Source organism: Malania oleifera, chromosome 6 (genome assembly GCF_029873635.1).
Source record: "Malania oleifera isolate guangnan ecotype guangnan chromosome 6, ASM2987363v1, whole genome shotgun sequence".
NCBI classification, from domain to species: Eukaryota; Viridiplantae; Streptophyta; class Magnoliopsida; order Santalales; family Ximeniaceae; genus Malania; species Malania oleifera.
The window spans coordinates 108,879,001-108,898,014 of NC_080422.1; the positions used below are offsets into that span (position 1 = coordinate 108,879,001).

The following is a 19,014-nucleotide window of genomic DNA, read 5'->3' on the forward strand; positions in this document are numbered from 1 at the left end:
CACCTGGGTTAACGAGCGCTTCAACATGCGAGGAAGGGATAGAAGTTGAGGAAATAGACTAGGCAAAATAATGCATAGGACTAGGATGGTGAAGAACTGAAACATAATTAGTGATATGATAAGCAACTAAGGATTGTTGAGCACATGTTTGGGTACCTTTGCACTGAGCAATGGGCAAATCCAGGCCACATTGTGATGGATCTCCAGAACCAGAAGTTGAAATAGTGATGGGTAGAGGAGGTGCTTGACTTGACTCTAAAAACACCTTAGAGAATAATTCCCAAGTATAAGAGTGTCAACAAGTAGTAATTAAGGAAGTCCCGAAGTTATCTCCATGGGGAACGGTATGGTTGAATTCCAAATTTATCTGTTATCTGAAAATGAAGGAAATTAAACTCTATGATCAACTAACATGTTGTTTACAATGGAATGGGGTTTTCAGACATGATCCGAAGATGGTTCTTTTCTTGCTTTTGTATGAGATTGGTAAATTATCTACTCAATGGACTAAATGAAATTAAATTACAGCATGTTTATAACCCCAAGTAAGACACAAAACATAGTTACGTAACAAGTTTAAAATTCACGCGCCAATGCCCTTGTCACCAACATTCCAATGCCCTTGTCACCAACATTACTCTTGTCCCTAAATTATAAGAAATTGAGGATGTGCGTTGAATGAATAATGATTATCCTTGCTTCGAGGAGCTAAACCACATTCAACAACATCATCTAATCCACTATTTTTAACAATAAATGGCCTATTATAATGTTCATGCTCTAAAGGACATTCTATCAAACACCTTGTGTGCACCTTGTTACTTAACTAAATCTTAATCCCCTTGTGTTCTAAAACATCCCATAAACACAAATCAAACTTAACAAACTACGCAAACCCAACGCAACAAAGATGACTCATTCAATGATTCAGTCAAACAATAAAATAAAGGATAACGGAATTAAACAAACAAAATAACCCAATCTTTAAACATTCAAACAATGAATCAAAGATAAGAACTTCATTAATCTAATAAAAACCATTCAAAAATAAAATAACTCAATGCAACAATAACTTAAATAAAACAAACTCCATCCAACAATAAATCAAAACAATGTATTGAAATAACATTAAAGTAAAGAACAAAGAACAAAAGCTAGAAATGAAAAGAGAAGAGAAAAGAGAGAGGAGACCATGGCCGAATGGAGGGGATTCCTCTCTAGGTTCGGCTGCTCCAAATTCTTCAATCTGCAGCTGTTCCAACTTCCAACACTTGCACTCAAAATAAACCTCAAAGTGAAAAATACAAAAGAACAAAAAGCTAGAAGAAAGAGAGGAGAGGAGGGGAGAAGAGAAGAGAAGAGAAGGGGAATCTATGGCCGAATGACTACACACGGCTGCTCCCAAACTCCTAGCTGCGCTACCCTCTGCTCACGGCCTCCAAACCTACTCAATCATGCAGCCACACTAGATTAAAAACCTATTTTTCCTTCCCTCTAAGCTGCCATAGCCGTGTGGACTTTCTTTGTAGGCATTGGCCTTCTTTGCTTTGGCCCATGCCTTCTTTTCTCTCAAGCACTGCTGCCCTTGCAGCCCACACACTTATGCATGGCTCTTGTATCCTTTAAAATCCAAATCCAATCAAGAATTGCCGCATGGGCCTTCTTTGCATGGCCCATGTTCTTGTTTCTCTCTAATCTTCATGGTCCATCAAGTGTGTCCTCCTTGTGCATGCCACTTTCATTGCTTTAAAATGCTTGGGCCGTCACCTTTTATTCCCGAGACTTGCCCTGCAATAATTAAGCACGAATGTTCGTAAATTTATGGGCAAATATAGGATAATTATCTTAATATCATCAATTGAGCTCAATTTTAAAGTACTGCACATAATTAGGCATTTAAGTAAAATTGCAATACTTAATTAACGCATTTAAACACCTAATTATGTAACTTTGACACGTAATCACACCCCCCAACTAATGTTTTTCTAGTTTCTAGCAAATAACGTGAATGTACTCATACTAGGGGAGTAGCCACTCTAATTCTAGTATTTTTGAAAATCACATGCCATGAAATATGCTTCTTGAGTTTTGGAACACAGGAAACAGATTAATCCAATTTAAGTATCAACTGAGAGATTTATACACCATTTAGTAAATCAGCCAAGGTAATGGAATGTAAAAAAGCTCACGCGTATGGGAATAAGGCTAGAATTCCAAGATTGACAACCAAGAGACATTAACAGTTTCAATCACAACAGTTAATTTGAGACAATCGCATGGTCTTACTCTAATTCAAAACCATTGTAGTGGTGACTTTCATGCTATTACACTTTAGAAGGTACCTATTTTCTTATTTAGCAAGGACCCCGGTAATAGGTAGCCATTTCTAGTACACAAATGTACAACGGTGGCTTTCACGCTACCACACTTTAGAAGGCATCTACTTTCTTATTTTGTTAGGATCCCGATAATAGGTAGCCCTTTCCAATACACAGTTGTTTTCCTCTTTTTTTATTTCTCTTTGTTTTTTCCTTTTTTTTTCTTTTCTTTTTGCAATTGATCCTTGGCTTGTTTCTCATTTTCATTCGCTTAAGACTTTTTGTTTTTGTTTTTTTTTTCTAAGCCATTAGGATATGTTTCTTTAGAGTCCCAAATAACTGAAGTGTAAATCAACCAATAACTACCCAAGGTAGTCTTTCTAAGTATTTTGACCTTTGTTGTGTGTGTTTTAGCCAAAACTTTTAACATGTTTTCCTTGGTTGAAACTAAGTGAAATGGATAAGTGTCCCTTTTGATCTAATCTCTGATTTGTACTACATCCTACATGTTCATGTCCTCAAAAAGAAAAATTTTCTCATGTAAAATTCATTAATAAGGAATTTAGTTTGCTTTGAGCTCAATACCAGCACTTCCCCCAAGGTAGACCAAACTGTCTAATGCATGCAAACATCAAATTAAAGCTCTATAACATGGCAACACACAATTGCGTATACAAATTCTCTCCCCCCATCTAAAATGTAGCATTGTCCTCAATGCTTGAAAAGAAAAGCAAAAGAATGATACTGAGAGAAGTAGAAGAGTACCTGGGTAGAGAAGTAAGGGACAAAGGAAAAATTGAAACTAAAAGAAAATGTACCTGCAAACAAACTAGAAATAAAACAAAATAAAGCAAAATGAAAATAAAGGAAATTAAAGCATCATGGTATGTTTGGAGGCTCGGGAGGAATTTCGTTTGATGGGTGCAGGTTTATAGGTTGAAATGGTGGGTCTCCAAATTTGAGTTGCCACAGCGAGTCTGTTTTGTTACCTGCACAGAAATTAGTCTTAAATAAATCAATGCTCTCAAAGGTATCAGACAAATCATGTTTAAACTGGCTTTCTTGTTTTAACAAGAAAGGATCTTTATCAAGTATGGATTCTAAGAAATTCACTTCTTGAAGAACCAATCTTTGAGGAAAAAGTGTTGGAACAGTTACCTTCGGTTCTTCAGAAACATCAACATCAAAATTTTTACCTGGTTCTTTGAAAGTTGAACTCTTGCCATTTTGATCAGCTTCTGTATCTGGTGTACCAATCACCTTACCACTGCAGAGAGTTGTTACAACATTGCAATTCTTGACATTTTCTCCAGTAGAGGATGAAGGCTCCATGACTGCAACCTACACTTGAGGATTTGGCTGGGCTTGAGTTGGGAATTTACCTTTCTTTAATGCACTCTAGGTTGTATTCAGCCTAGTCAAATTGCTCCTTGTTTCGTTGATGACTTGAGAATTCTGAGTGTTGATTATATTTTGGCTTGCCATACATTGTTGAAACATTGATGACTAGTCAAATTCTGACTTTACATGAACCCCAAATTTTGGATTAAATAAGTGAAAGCAATGATTTACTACAGGATTTAACTCTAGACAGAAAATATGTCCTAATATGCTTTCCCAACTGACATGCAAAACACTCAAACTGAGAAACATACTTGAACAGAGAAAAAACTTGTAGTTTGTGAAGGTATAGATGACGCAAATTAGTATGCCACTAATCAAGAGAAACTCTATGAGTAGAAATTGAGGAAGCTGCACATGACAAGAATTGGACCCACCATGACCATCATCAAAATAGTACAAGCAATCCTTCTTAAGCCCTCAACCAATATCTTCTTCGTTTGGTGATCCTGAATAACACAATGACAAGGAAAGAAGGTCACAAAACAGTTGTGAGACTTAGTTAATTGACCAGTGGCTAGCATGAGAAATTTAGGCACATATAACACAACTGAAAGAGGAATAAAGGGAATTGAGAGAATATTGCTAGAACTAGACCCTAGTGTAACTGAACCATAAGCAAGAGTAACCTTAGAGTGTAAGGTAGTTCGGTTCAAGGACTCAAACAAACTAGGAGTGCCTATCATAAGAGAGGAGGCACCAGAAAACCTATAACCCAAGGTGAGGAGGATGAAGAGGCAAGAAGTTTGGTTGTACCTGAATGAGCCACAATTGCTTTAGATGTAAAAGACTGAGTTTGGAGTTGTTGAACTGTGCAAAAAAGATTATTAAACTCCTTTCGAGACATGGTGGATGATGTTCTCAAATCCTCAGTGGAGTGGCTAGGTGGATTTGAAATGTCAATAGTAGCATCGCATTTCGCAAGAAACTTAGTGGCCCAAGCTGGTTTCACAAGGAGTACCTATCATATGAGAGGAGGCACCAGAACCTATAATCCGAGGTGAGGAGGATGAAGAGGCAAGAAGCTTGGTTGTATCTGAATAAGCCACGATAGCACTAGATGTAAAAGACTGAGTTTGGAGTTGTTGAAGTGTTGAACCATGCAAAAAAGATTATTAAACTCCTATCAAGACACGGTGGATGATGTACTCAACTCCCAAATGGAGTGCTAGGTGCATTTGAAATGTCAATAGTAGCGTCGCCTTTTGCAAGAGGCTTAGTGGCCCAAGCTGGTTCCCCAAGGAGATCCCAACAGGAAATTTGAAGAAGGAAAAATAGTAATAGGAAATAGGGTTTGATCACTTTGAGGGATCTGCCTCCAAATTAACCAAAGGCTATGAATTATGTTATTGCTTGAATGGAAAAGCCCTGTTGGGTTGCATATATATAGGGTAGGGAAACTTAATCCTATTAGAATTGTAAAATGTCCCAATCCAAATCCTTGATGGACTCAATACCAATTGATTTGGGAATCCTAACACATTAAATAAAAATCCCCAGCATTAAATAATCCTAACATTAAATAGAATCCCAATTGATTTGAGAATCATTACTCATTAATTGCAAATCCTAATTGGTTTGGGAATCGTATCATTAAATAGAAAATCCCAATTGATTTGGGAATCCTAACAGTGTCTTGTCGCGGGAGGGAGCCTGAGTAGTCAGGCAGCAGACACTAACACAAACAGGACTTTCAGAATTAAAGAAAAACAGAACTTACAACTCTTAAAACTCTTCAAAATCCAGAAAATCCAGAACTTCAGTCGGCAGCTATGACTACTTATCTGAGATTACAATATCCTAGGAGGAATTACTTAACCACCAAGTACAGGACAGACCACAGCAAAGTACTGCAGGCATTTAATAAATAACCTGGCAGCAGCTCCAGGCATGATGGCCGGCAGAAACTGGAAATGAATGCAGAGAACAAAAGGAAATAAATATTTGAACACCAGTTGAAAACTAACCAGCAGTCGGTACAAGATTGTGAGCAATCAATCACGAATACACATTGTAAAAACAGCATCATCGGCAAACTACAAATGAAGTGACAGAAGGAACAGCAGTTGCAGCAGCAGCAGCATACAAGAAGCAGAGTATAACTGAGGTAACATGAGCAAATCACCATGAAAACACACACAGCTTCCTGCCAAGGATGCTGCACAACCTAACCCATAGAGAGGGTGCCCTTAAACACCTCCCAAACCAACCAGAAAATTAGATTTGGGGACTGATTAGGGAAGGATAAGGCCAAAAACAAAGGGCAGATTATCAAAACCAATTCAGATAAATCAGATTTGAAAGGAGGTCAACGCTCTGATATTTTGTTGTCAAGTTAGAGACGGAGGAGAGAAAAAAAGGAGAGAAAAGAAGAGGAGAAGAGAAAAAGAGAATAAAGGACTGAGCAGCAGTTTCCTGGAGACTACATGCACCTTTAGGTTTGCCCTCTTATATATTAATAATATGATAATGTCTCCAGGACAAAAATAATCCCATTCAAACAGCCTAATTATTAAAATAACATATTCTCTTCTAACAAATATGTTTGAAGATGAGGTCCCCAAAGATGATAAAAAGGTTAAGGATGGAATTCTGCCTACTCTCCTTCAAGACGAAATTCCTAGGGAGGGCATTGAAACTAAGAAGTGTTTGGATGACTTAGGCCTCTTGTTATTTGATCAAGGAGGTAATGAAACCAGGCTTGATGGTGGAAAATCCAAGTTGAAGAAGGGTCAAAGGGAATTAGCTAATTTGAAGTGTATGGTGAACTACGATGGGAAGGGTTTGAAGAGGGGATTTTTTTGGCTAATCATAGCAGTTTTATTTATTTATTTGTTCTGCTTTTATTTATTTATTTTTGATTTTTCTTTTTGAGTTTTATTTTATTTTATTTTTTTGAGGATTTGGTATCCTTGCTTCGAATGAACATTCTTTACCTTATTCCATCTTCTTTTATTATCAAAAAATAAAAAAATTAAGAACACTTACCTTGCTTTTCAGCTTCTCCAAATTTATTTTAAGTTTCCTCTGAATTTTATGTATTTTCTCCTGATTTCCCTGTTTTAATGCAGAGTTTTCTGCCACTCCTTCCTTTCTCTCTATCTAGAACTAGGGTTTACAGCAGAAATTTATTGTATCATGAGTTATTGCTGCTCTGCATGGTTGGAAATGGGTTAGGACCACAGCTACTTGCTGCCAGCTGCCTGCCAAGTTTCCCTTCCTAGGCTGAAAACATGGCAGGACTGCAGCAGCTGGTGGCGACAAGGACCCTGCAGTGCTGCCACCTTCGTATTAGGTGTCTGCTGCTGGTGTGAATTACCGCCAGGTGCTGGTCTGCATTGCTGTCAGGTGCTGCCAGGTGCTACTTCTGGTTTAGGATGCCCTGCTTAGTGTTTTTTTTTCGTTTCTGCCCCAACTCCTATGTCATTAATGTTTGACATGGCTTTCGGAATTTCCTTTCATCTAAGCCACCCTACCACTAAAAAACTAAATGATATTTTTAATATAGAAATTAACATAATTAATGCAAAACATGGTTAGTATAAACTCATCGAATAAAAAAGCAAAGCAACAACTGCAAATTTATGAAAATAATTTAAGTTACCATGGCTTAAAGAGTATGGTTATCATATTAGTTCCTAAAATTCAATTTCTTAATTCTTCTCACTTACATGTTTCCTAGGGTAAGAGAATTTGGTGTTTTGATAGTTCTTGTATGTTCTTGTAAATCCTTTGATTCTTATTTTGTTAAGTCCCCAATTGATCATCATTTCCTCTTGGATAATTTGTTGGGAAGCCAACTTCATTTTTGAGGTTAAGGCTTTTGTTTGGTGCATGATCTCAAAAAAGATAAATATTAATAAATGTTTGCACAGAATGTTGCCTACTAAGGTTTGATCACCTGATCTTTGTGTGTTGCGCCAGTGGAGACAAATGTCCATATTTTTTTCCTGCATTGTTCGTTCTTTTATTTGGAAATTATGGAGTTATTTTTTGACATTGTTGAGGAAGAATGTCAGTTCAATATGAGCACCATGACGGAGCTGTTTTGTGTCATATTTTTGAGGTTTTGGCAGACAAAAAGATGATAGAATTTTATGGGTTCATGCTTTAGTGCCCAAGATGTGGTGCATTTGGTTGGAAAGGAAATCGAGAGTTTTTGAGGATAAAGCTCTCCTGGCGTGTGTGGTTTGGGAGAGGATGGTCCTTTATGCTTCTCTATGGGCATCCACTGTGGGTTCTTTTCAAGGAGTTCCATTTGTCTACAATTCAAAGTGACTAATGATCTTTGTTATATTGATTATGTTATGACTTTGGTTGTTTCTTCTGTATTTTTGGTTTTCTTTGGTGCATCGACTTCTGTTCATACGCTTGATATATTCTCTTTTCTTTTAATAAAATTTCTTTTCTTATCCAAAAGAATTCTTCAGAAACTTTGATGTTAAAAAAAAAAAAAAAAAAAAAAAGGAAGCCCGGTGCTCAAAATTTTTACTTATGCGGGGTCAAGGGAGGGGTGGACCACAATTGGCCTATAGTACACAGGCTTTCCTTGCTGTAAGCGGAAGTTCATGAATTCTATTGAATTAATTCTTCATATGTACATCACAATCTTTATATAATACATTTCCCTATTCTAAAAAAGGAAATAATCTTCTTCCCGAATAATATCAAATCCCCCACATTTACCCACTTTCCTAATTAATTATTTACAATAATACTTGGGATTTTAACACTCCCCCTCAAGTTGGATCATAAATATTAATCATCTCCAACTTGCTAATGAGATCATCAAAGCTCTGTCGTCCCAATTCTTTAGTGAAAACATCTGCAGTTTGTTCCTTGGTAGGTACATAAATCATACAGATAATTCCTTCTTTGATTTTCTCTTTGATAAAGTGTCTGTCCACTTCCACATGTTTAGTCTTGTCATGTTGAACTGGATTGAGAGAGATGCTGATAGCTGCCTTATTGTCACATTAGAGTTTGATAGGAAATTTCACCGGGACCTGTAATTCTTCCAAGAGTTTCCGTAACCACAGTCCTTCATATATCCATTGAGCAACTGCCCTGAATTCCGCTTCAGCACTACTACGAGCCACCATGTTCTGTTTTTTGCTTTTCCAAGTTACCAGATTTCCCCAGACGAATGTGCAATAACCTATGGTGGATCTTCTATCTTCCACTGATCTTGCCCAATCTGCATCTGTAAAGATCTCTACTTCCTTACTTTCACATTTCTTAAAGAAGAGTCCTCTTCCCGGGGATCCTTTAAGATATCGAAGGATCTTGTATACGGCATCTAAGTGGGCCTTTTTGGTGAATGCATGTGTTGGCTTACAACACTGACTGCAAATGCAATATTTGGTCTAGTATGTGATAGGTAGATTAGCTTGTCAACCAACCTCTGATACCTTTCCTTTTCAATTGGTATTCCACAGTCTTCAACCCTCTTTACCACTTCAATTGGTGTTTCGTTAGGTTTGCTTCTAGGCATGCCGGTTTCAATTAGGAGATCAGTAACATACTTTCGCTGAGAGACACTAATTCCCTTTCTTGTTCTTGCCACTTCCATGCCCAAAAAATACCGCATTTGTCCCAAGTCTTTAACTTCAAATTCAGCAGCCAGAACTTTCTTCAATCTCTCCATCTCTACTGTATCATCACTAGTAAGGATTATGTCATCAACATACACTATTAGAATTGTTTTCTTACCTCTTTCAGTCTGCTGGAAGAATAGGGTATGATCTGATTGCCCCTGTTGATAACCTTGATTCTTTATTACTTTTGCAAATCTGTCAAACCATGCTCTGGGAGATTGTTTGAGCCTATACAAGGACTTCTTGAGTTTACACACTCTGTTTTCTTCACCTTTCCCACTAAATCCAGGTGGTATGGTCATGTATACTTCTTCTTCTAACTCACCATTCAAAAAAGCATTTTTAATATCAAGTTGTTGTAATGGCCAATCTAAATTGGCTGCCAAGGATAAGAGAGCCCGTACTGTATTTAAGTTTGCCACTGGTGCAAATGTCTCTGTATAGTCAATGCCGTAAGTCTATGTGAATCCTTTTGCAACAAGCCTGACTTAATATCTTTACTGTCCCATATGATTTATATTTCACTGTGAAGACCCATTTATAGCCCACTGGCTTCTTCCCTCTCGGCAAATTTATCAACTCCCAAGTTCCATTTTTTTCTAGAGCTCGCATTTCTTCCATGACTGCCTCTCTCCATTTAGGTATTTCTAGAGCTTCCTGAATGTTCTTTGGTACTTTCACCCTATCAAGGTTAGAGACAAAAGCACGATATCCTGTAGACAGGCTTTTATAAGACATGTATTTAGACTAGGGGTATTGAGTACACGACCTGGTTTGTTTTCTCATTGCAATAGGTAGGTTGATATCATCAGGTACCGGATTATCAGAAGAAAGCTCAATTACCAGATCACGATTGGACATTGACTCATGGTTATTTGAAGCCATCACCGGTTTTGACGTTCTTGGTGCCTCAGGTATGAGATTCTTCCTGTTTTTGTGTTCACCTTTCTTGAGTAAACAAGTAAGTTTGCGTTGTTTTGCTTTCCTGTATCTCCCCCTGAGGTTAAGTGTTCTGTTGTGTTTGGCTGGTCAAGAATTGATGTAATGGAAGACTCGATAGATGGGTCAGGGAATGAAGCAACAAAAGGCTCAGTAGATGGTACGGGTTTAGATGACACAGAATCAATAGTATAGAAGTCAAAGAACCGATCTTCACTCCATGTCTCCTCCTGAAGAGAGGGCTTTGGGAAATAGGAGTGGTTTCAAAGAAAGTAACGCCAAGACTAGCAAACAGCCTTTTGGAGACCGGATCATAGCATTTGTAGCCTTTCTGAGTAGGGGAATAACCAAGGAAGACACATTTAACGGCACGTGGATCCAATTTGTCCCGGTTGTGTGCATGAATATGAACAAACGTAGTACAACCAAGGATTTTTAGCGGAAGACTAGATGGAAGACGAGAGGCAGGAAAGTGTTGTTGGAATTTCTGAAGAGGAGTGACAAAGGAAAGTACTCGACTTGGCATTCAATTAATGAGATGTGTGGCTGTTAAGATGGCATTGCCCCAAAAATAGTTTTTCATGTTGGTAGTGAACATTAACGCCCGGGCTACTTCAAGTATATGTCTATTTTTCCGTTCAGCCACCCCATTTTGTTGAGGGGTATCCACACAAGAACTCTGATGAACAATCCCATTTTCTTGAAGATAGGTTCCCATAATAGTATTAAAGTATTCCGTACCATTATTAGTACGTAAAATTTGGATAGTAGTTTGGAACTGTGTATGAATCATGGAATGAAAATTGATGAAAATGGAGCGGACTTCAGTTTTGTCTTTTAGCAAGTAAACCCAACAAAGGCGAGTATGGTCATCAATAAACGTAATGAACCATTTTGTATTGGTGCGATTGAGTGAACATGAGGGACCCCACAAATCACTATGAATCATAGTAAATGGGCAAGATGGTTTGTATATGGAAGATGGGAAAGAAGTTCGACGGTGTTTGGCAAGCTCACACACTTCACATTGAAACTCAGGAGACTTTTTATTTGAACAAATAGACGGAAACAAACGTTTTAAATATTGAAAATTGGGATGACCCATTCTTGCATGCCATAACAAAAGTTCGCTATCTCTAGAAATAGATACAGAATCACAAATTGCAGTATTACACAGTTCGCTTAAGCTTGCCTCCTCAAAGTAGTAGAGTCCCTCATGCGCTTTAGCAGTGCCAATCGTCTTCCCCGATGATAGGTCTTGAAAAACAGAATGAGATGAAACAAATTTAGTAGAACAATTCGAATTTTTGTTAATTGACTGATGGATAACAGTTTGCTAGACAATTTGGGAACATGTAGGACTGATTGTAAAATAATAGAGTCAGATATGTGAATACTTCCTTTACCCGCAACTGGTGAGAGAGAGCCATCTGCAATTTTTACTCTCAAATTCCCAACATATGGTGAGTAGGATGAAAAACATTGATAAGAACCAGTCATATGATCAGATGCGCCCGAGTCAATTATCCATGGAGCTTTGTTACAGGATGTAGTATTGAAAGCTGTCAGATAATTACCTCGGTGAGCCAGGGAACCAGAAGACTGACCCGATGTTTGAATTGACGAAATCATTTTGTACAGTTGGTCTAACTGTTCAGGACTGAATGCACTGCTTGAAGAGGTATTGATTTTTTCTCCTTGTAATTTTTCAATTGACTTGTCAGTGCTAGTCTGGTACCCACGATTTTTTTGGTATTGTCTCGGCTTCCAATCTGCCGGTTTTCCATGAATTTCCCAGCAAGTATCTTTTGAATGACCTGTTTTTCGGCAATGCTCACACCATAATTTACCTTTTTGTGGTCATTGGTTGGATCCCCCTAGGCCTTTTGATACAAGAGTCAAGACATCAGGCCTATTAGTGTGCCCATTTAGATTTGGGGCGGATACGGGTAGGTCCAACCCGACAGGGTCATTTTGGGGTCTCAGCATTACGCGCCTTTTGCTTTCCTCCCTCCTCACTTCTACGAATACCTCTCGGGTTGAGGGAAGAGGTCGTTGGCCAAGGATGCGTCCCCTCACGTCGTCCAGATGTCGTTTCAGGCCGGCAAGAAACTTGAAGACCTTTTCGTTCTTGAGCCTCCTTCGGTATCGTGTGCTATCACCGGAGCACTCCCACTCCTCGTCTGTGCTTAAGTCGAGTTCCTGCCAGAGATGGGTCATCTCCATGAAGTACTCAGTAACGCCTCTCTCCCCTTGCCTCATCTGCCACAGTCGGGTCTTGATTTCGAAGATTTGCGAGTAACTCTCGACGTCGGAATATGTCTCACGAATAGCGTCCCAAACATCCTTCGCCGTCGGCAAGAACAAGAAGATTTTCCCGAGTGATGGCTGCATCGAGTTGACGAGCCAGGCGTTGACCATGGAGTTTTCGGACCTCCATTTTTGCAAGGCAACCACGTTGGTAGAGTCGGGTTTCCTCCGTTCGCCGTAAGATACCCAAGTCTCCCTTTTCCTTCAATCACCAACTTTATGGATTGAGCCCACTCATGATAATTTTTCCCGTTTAATTTCTCCACTGAGAGTGGAAAGGAGATATTGTCAAGGCCATTCGAACCCCCAACAGAAGTGGCCTCTGATTCGCCGTCAATATTTGCAGACGAGGTCGACCCTCTGCTGTTGACGGTGCCGTTGGCCATAGTTAGCTAAGGTTGAGAAACCCTAGCTTTGATACCATGTAAGCGGAAGTTCATGAATTCTATTGAATTAATTCTTCATATGTACATCACAATCTTTATATAATACAATTCCCTATTCTAAAAAAGGAAATAATCTTCTTCCCGAATAATATCAAATCCCCCACATTTACCCACTTTCCTAATTAATTATTTACAATAATACTTGGGATTTTAACACTTGCATTTCTACAGGTGACTGTTTCCACACCTCGAACTCGTGACTTGCATGTCACACGGTGACGACTTTACTATTGCACCTAGGCTCTCCTTAAAAAACTTTGTTGTTCCACTTCTTCAAAACCCTTTTCAGACTACTCTCTCAAACTAGTCTCGACCAGATTAAGGAAAAAATCTTCTCAACCAAATAAGAAAAAAAGAAAATTATATTGATGGGAAAAGAATTTTCAAGAGGAGAATGAGAAATCTCCGAAAGAAAATTTGGAGCAAACCAGAAAAAAGAAACAAAGACCTATAGAAAAAATAAAAACTCAATAAGTCAGCAGGTTCCTCCAATCTCTTGAATCTTGTGGGGACTATTTCCTCTGGAAAAACCAAAACCAACACACCACAGTGATGCTAAGAACTGGATCTTCTAACAGACCAACTCCCAAATTAATATTTTCCGGAGAATATTTGTGCGTCCCTTCCATCCATATCCTTCATAAAATTGCAAATACACCACACCTCCATAAAGCTACCCTATCCTTCCTTCTGCCAAAACCTGTGAAAGAAATGGCTACTAAATCTTCCACCAATACAGCACATACCCAACTCTCCCCCATTATACCAAACAACTTAGAGTCCTTGAAACATCACATAGAAACATTAGGAGAAAGAGCCTTCAAGGGTCTTTTGATTTGCAACGAGTTGTTAGTATTATTTTATTAAGCACAACCAACCAAGTGAAAGCCTTAATTTTTGAGGGAGTCTTGGCCTTGAAATGATAGGAAAGAGTGGAAATAAAGAATTGGAATGGATCAAGAATTCAAAAAAAAAAAAAAAAGATTTTCAAGAATACACTTCTAACTAATCCAAGGACTCCAAGTGTGAAAATCCCTCCGTGACGAAAGTTACTTCCGTTCAATAAAGATAGCAAAGAAGACAACTCCTCCATCTCCTTATTATTAAGAGGTTTTGTACAATGAAGATTCCAGGAAACCAAAGGACTACCCAAATCCCCAACAAAAAAAGATATGACTCTATTTTGCTAAGCACCCAAACTAAAGATATGGGGGAAAGAAGTTGATAAAATTCATTACCCAGCCAATGGTCTTTCTAGAAGCGGGTTTGTGACCCCCTCTTCACTACAAGGTTAGTGTGAGGGGTAAAGGAAAGATAAATTTGAGAAAGAGACCACGGACTCCTCAAAGAACATCTTAGATTGCTATTGGTATCCCACCCATTCTCATACAACCCACCCAAACTGGCTTTTTATTACTCGATGTGAAAATTCTTCTAGAGGGAAGTGCCATAATCATTTAGATAAAAGGGTGGTGTTTTTAGACACCAACGTACCTAAACCCAACATGATGTTTGGTAGGCATCAATTTTAGTGTAAGATTCCTTGTTTAGAAATGAGTTGGTTCCAGGATTATTACTAGTATGAGGGTTTTGATGGGCTTATTGGATTGATATGATTCTTTTCTCTACAAGGAGGATTACTTCTTTTTGTTTTTATATATTTTCTTTCTTCCTCAACAATTTTTTTTTTCTATTAAAAAAAATAAGGATTTTGAAACTGTCCTTTGGCTAATGTTTGTTTATTTGATCTCTCTCTCTCTCTCTCTCTCTCTCTCTCTACAGTGTCTTTTTTTTGGGGGGGCGGGGGGTGGGTAGGGGTGACCTAGAAGTTTTTTTTTTTATTTTTTTAATTTTTTTTTATTGTAGGAAAAGGGTATATGTGCATCTTGTAGTGAGGTAAATTTGCAACAATAGGAAAAGGGCTGGTGAAGTTGTTCGCCTGATCTTTCTTTTGGATGTTATATATACATCCAAGATTAGGTAAAGTATAGGGATGACCTGCAAAGAATTCATAGGTGCTAAGTTGATGTGCATGCACCATAGAAGAGTGACTCTCTTATCAATGACTTGAAGAAGCAGAAAACTTAGCTTATAGTTGGTTGTGATGACAACCAATCAGAGTGAAAGGAACTGTTTATGCTTGTTTTGAAAGCTGTTTATAATTGATTTCAAAGCTTGTTCCTTGTTTGTGCTTTTGTTGATCTCTCTGCTTCATTTCTTTTTTATTCTTTTTTCTTGGAAATAATGTCTGCAAACCATATTGTTTAAAATATACATTTTAAACAATTCTGCAAGCATAATTTTTACATTATTTTTTTTAGAGATGTTACTGATAAAAACTTGATATATATTGTTGGCCCACAACCTAACAGTTTAAGCTTTTAGATAAAGTCGTACTCTAACATGGTGTCATAATTATATTTGTATGGAGGTCCTGGGATCTAGTATTTTTGGGCACGTTTATTGTGTGGTGGTAAAAAAATTATCTTATTCCCTCTTATGGGTGTTATTTAAACTGGCACGTGCAATTGGGCTACACCTACGGGGAATGTTAATAGCTTGATATACATTGTTGTCCCTCAACTTAACAGCTTAAGCTTTTACATGTTACTTATACACAGACATACAACTATACAAGCACATATATCTATCCATCTATATATATATATATATATATATATATATATATATTTCAACGTACAGGTGTATGTCTGTGCTGGGATGCTTTGGGACATTTCTAGCACTAATAAAGAAGCATAGAAGCTCATCCTTGGCCTCACATTCTTTGTTTGGTTCTGACTCTCTCTGCAGGTTCTTGTTATGACTCCTCAAGTACTTCTGCGCAATTTGTGCCACCGTTTCATCAAAATGGAGCTAATTGCACTTTTGATATTTGATGAGTGTCATCATGCGCAACTTGAAAGTGATCATCCTTATGCAGAAATTATGAAGGTTGAAAAATGATATTTATATTCATCTCTCTATTGACACACACTGACAGACGCAGATGCAGATGCAGATGCATGCGAATGTGCACACACACATACAACATACTTCTTTCCAGTCAATATAGTCTGATTTATTGAAAATTATGTAGGTATTCTACAAAACTGATGTGAAACTCCCTCGTATATTTGGCATGACTGCATCACCAAAGTTGGGGAAAGGTAATGCAAGACCTTATATTGAGTTTCAGTCCTGATAAAATCATCTGAATGTATTAGTTCTGTTATATTACCACTTTACCTAAAAGCTTAAACAGTTAGATTGATTGTGGGACCACAATGTATTTCAATTTTCCAGTCTTAATCTGATTGCATTTTTAGGAACATGGTAATTTTTTAACAAACTTAGAATAAATTCAGGCAAGGAGACTTTAACCAGGGGCCTCCTGGCAACTGTGGCTTTGACACCATGTTGTTTGCCCTTTACTGCCCATTTTGTTTATTTGTGAACACTGGTGAAAGTGGAGTTTTGTGGTGGCACGAAGACATGAATGCCTGTCTGTGAATACAAGGTTTTTGACACAAACTTTTTAACTGGAGGAACCATGATAGAGGAGTGTGTGATGTGCACGCTTTCTAACAGTCATATCCATTATTGTTTGAAGTCTCCAGAACAGGTAGAAAATTCTGAGACATGAGGTTCATAATGACAAATAAATGCATTGTATCCTTGCAGTATAGGAATGAAATTGAAAACTAAAGGGCTAGTATACCTTTACTAGTTTATAGAAAGCAAATGCCAACAAGAAACAATTATAAAGCTGTTAATGAGCAAGAAAATGGATGCTAGAAACTTCATTCTTGAACTATTTATTCCTGAAAATTTGAAAGTGGTAGCTTTAATATGAAATGTCCGTGTTGGTGATCTGATATTTATGTTGAATGATGCTGACAAAAGAATTATGGTGGATGTTGTCTGCGTACTAGCTCAGAATTGCTGAATATTTTGGTACATGATCTTCTAATTTGCATGTGTGGTTTTGTTGTCTCCCAATGATAAATGCATAAAGCAAATTATTGACAGTTGTGTCTTACAGTATACAATTGCAAGATCTTTGATTTTGCAAACATGAAACCAATTACACGTCGACATGCTTAGCCAAAGTTGTTTAGGCATGCATCTGTTTTGTTTGCTCTATATCTGTGGCATAAACTATAACTGGTTAGGCACCAATTTAGGACTGCTGAATATTTTGATGCTGAGAGATCATCTAGTTTCTGCATGTGTGGTTTTGTTTTTGTCTCCCACTGAAAAATGCATAATGCAAATATTGACAATTGTGTCTTACAGTATACAAACGCAAGATCTTTGATTTTGCAAACATGAAACCAATTATGTGCAACATGCTTAGCCAACATTGTTTAGGCACACTATCTGTTTGTCTGCTCTATATCTTTTGCATAAACTGTAACTGGTTCTATTGGTTGGATAAACTTTTAGAAACATGTGAACCTACATATTAGAACTTGTCTGAGCTCTCTTTTTGTTACATATAGAAGGCTGAGAACTGAAGTTTGTGTACTAATATTATTTTTTTTTCAGTGGGACTGGCAAGCATTGTTATTTTGATTCCTTTGTTCCTTTTCTTTAATAGGCTGACATCTTATCGTCCTTATTGTATATTCTTTATTTTCTAATGAAATCATCTTATTTTCTTATAAAAAAATTATTTTTACTTTTGACACAATAAAAACCTTATTAGAGACTGCAAGGAGAAAAGGGTTACAAAAAAAGGGAGGACGAGGAGTCCTCAAACATAAAGTGAGAAAAGAAGAATAATCACAATTAGCTCAATAATGCCACCCTATCATGCTTGATGTCCTCAGAGCGATAACACTTGAAACAACTTGCACTATCAGCATGAATTGATGCCAAATACTGCATCCTATCTGAAAGTAATCTAAATACAACAACCATGGCTAGCATTGCCTCTAACTGTTGTAGGGCCATAGGGGAAGTTTTGGAGGATGAGGACAAGGTTGATGGTCGTTGTGGCAAAGGTGGTGTATCATGAGAAGGAGCTTGTTGTGGAAATTCTTGCATTTGCACACGGTATGGCCAGGGCAATCACATTGTTATATCTGTTGGTATATCCATGTGATACTGACTTGGGCCTTATGGAATGATTCTTCTTCCATTTCTTTTCCTCGTCTGTGCTATAAGCCAAATAGAGTTATTTCTTCTTTGTTGGCAACTTGAGTGGCTCTTTGGTTTTGTGGAATCTCCATTTCAGGATACCTCTATACAATGGGGAGATGGTGGAGTTATCATCCTTGTTGTCCTTACTGAATAATTGCAACCTGTCTTTAGGAAGGGATGTTCGTTTTTATGAATTCTTGACCTACTCCAATTATTCTTTTCCTCCCTACCCTATTAGTTGGAAGGCTAAATTTCCCCCCAAAACAATAGCTTTTACATTGTTGGTTATGCTTAACAAAATTAATTCCAACTTGCTGCAGATTAGGTGGCCTTTGAAGGCTCTCTCTACCCATGTTTGTGTGCTCTATTATAGGAATTCCAAGACAGCATCCCATCCATAGTAGTTAAAAGCGCGCCTAGGCGCAAGGCGCAGTGAGGCAAAGATGCCTCCGCCTCATACCAGGTGGGGCGAGGTGACCTGCAAGAGGCGACCCTAGGCGAGACGAGGTGCAGTGGGGCGTGAGGCGCAGTGAGGCGCGCCTTGTGAATTTTTAAGTCATTTGAAGGAGAGAAATAGCCCAAGCCAGACCTGTATCCCTCATTCGACTCAAACGAACAGAGCCCTAGCCCCTTTCGACCCTTCGAAGCCCTTCGTGAGTTCGTTAGCGAGCCTTTGAACCATCCGGAAGCCTTCGCGACTTCGTCTTCGAGCTTCGAACCAGGATCGTGAGTTCATCTTCAACATTTTGAAGAAGCACAACCCTGCGCGACTTCGTTTCGAACCAGCCGGAGCCCTCGCGAGTTTGTCTGCCTGTCTTCGAAGCAGTCGTGAGTTCATCTGACTGCCTTCGAACACGA

The 19,014-nt window shown here is 38.2% G+C and overlaps 1 protein-coding gene across 4 annotated transcripts in view; it reads left to right on the plus strand.

Annotated features, from left to right (window-relative positions):
* Window positions 1–19,014, plus strand: part of LOC131157916 (dicer-like protein 4) — a 190,065-nt gene that overhangs the window by 8,182 nt on the left and 162,869 nt on the right. For all 4 annotated transcript variants that reach the window (XM_058112378.1, XM_058112379.1, XM_058112380.1 and 1 more), the window contains exons 4-5: window positions 15,823–15,963; window positions 16,109–16,178. In XM_058112378.1, coding sequence (XP_057968361.1) covers window positions 15,823–15,963; window positions 16,109–16,178 — 211 coding nt within the window. The remainder of the gene's footprint in view (window positions 1–15,822; window positions 15,964–16,108; window positions 16,179–19,014) is intronic.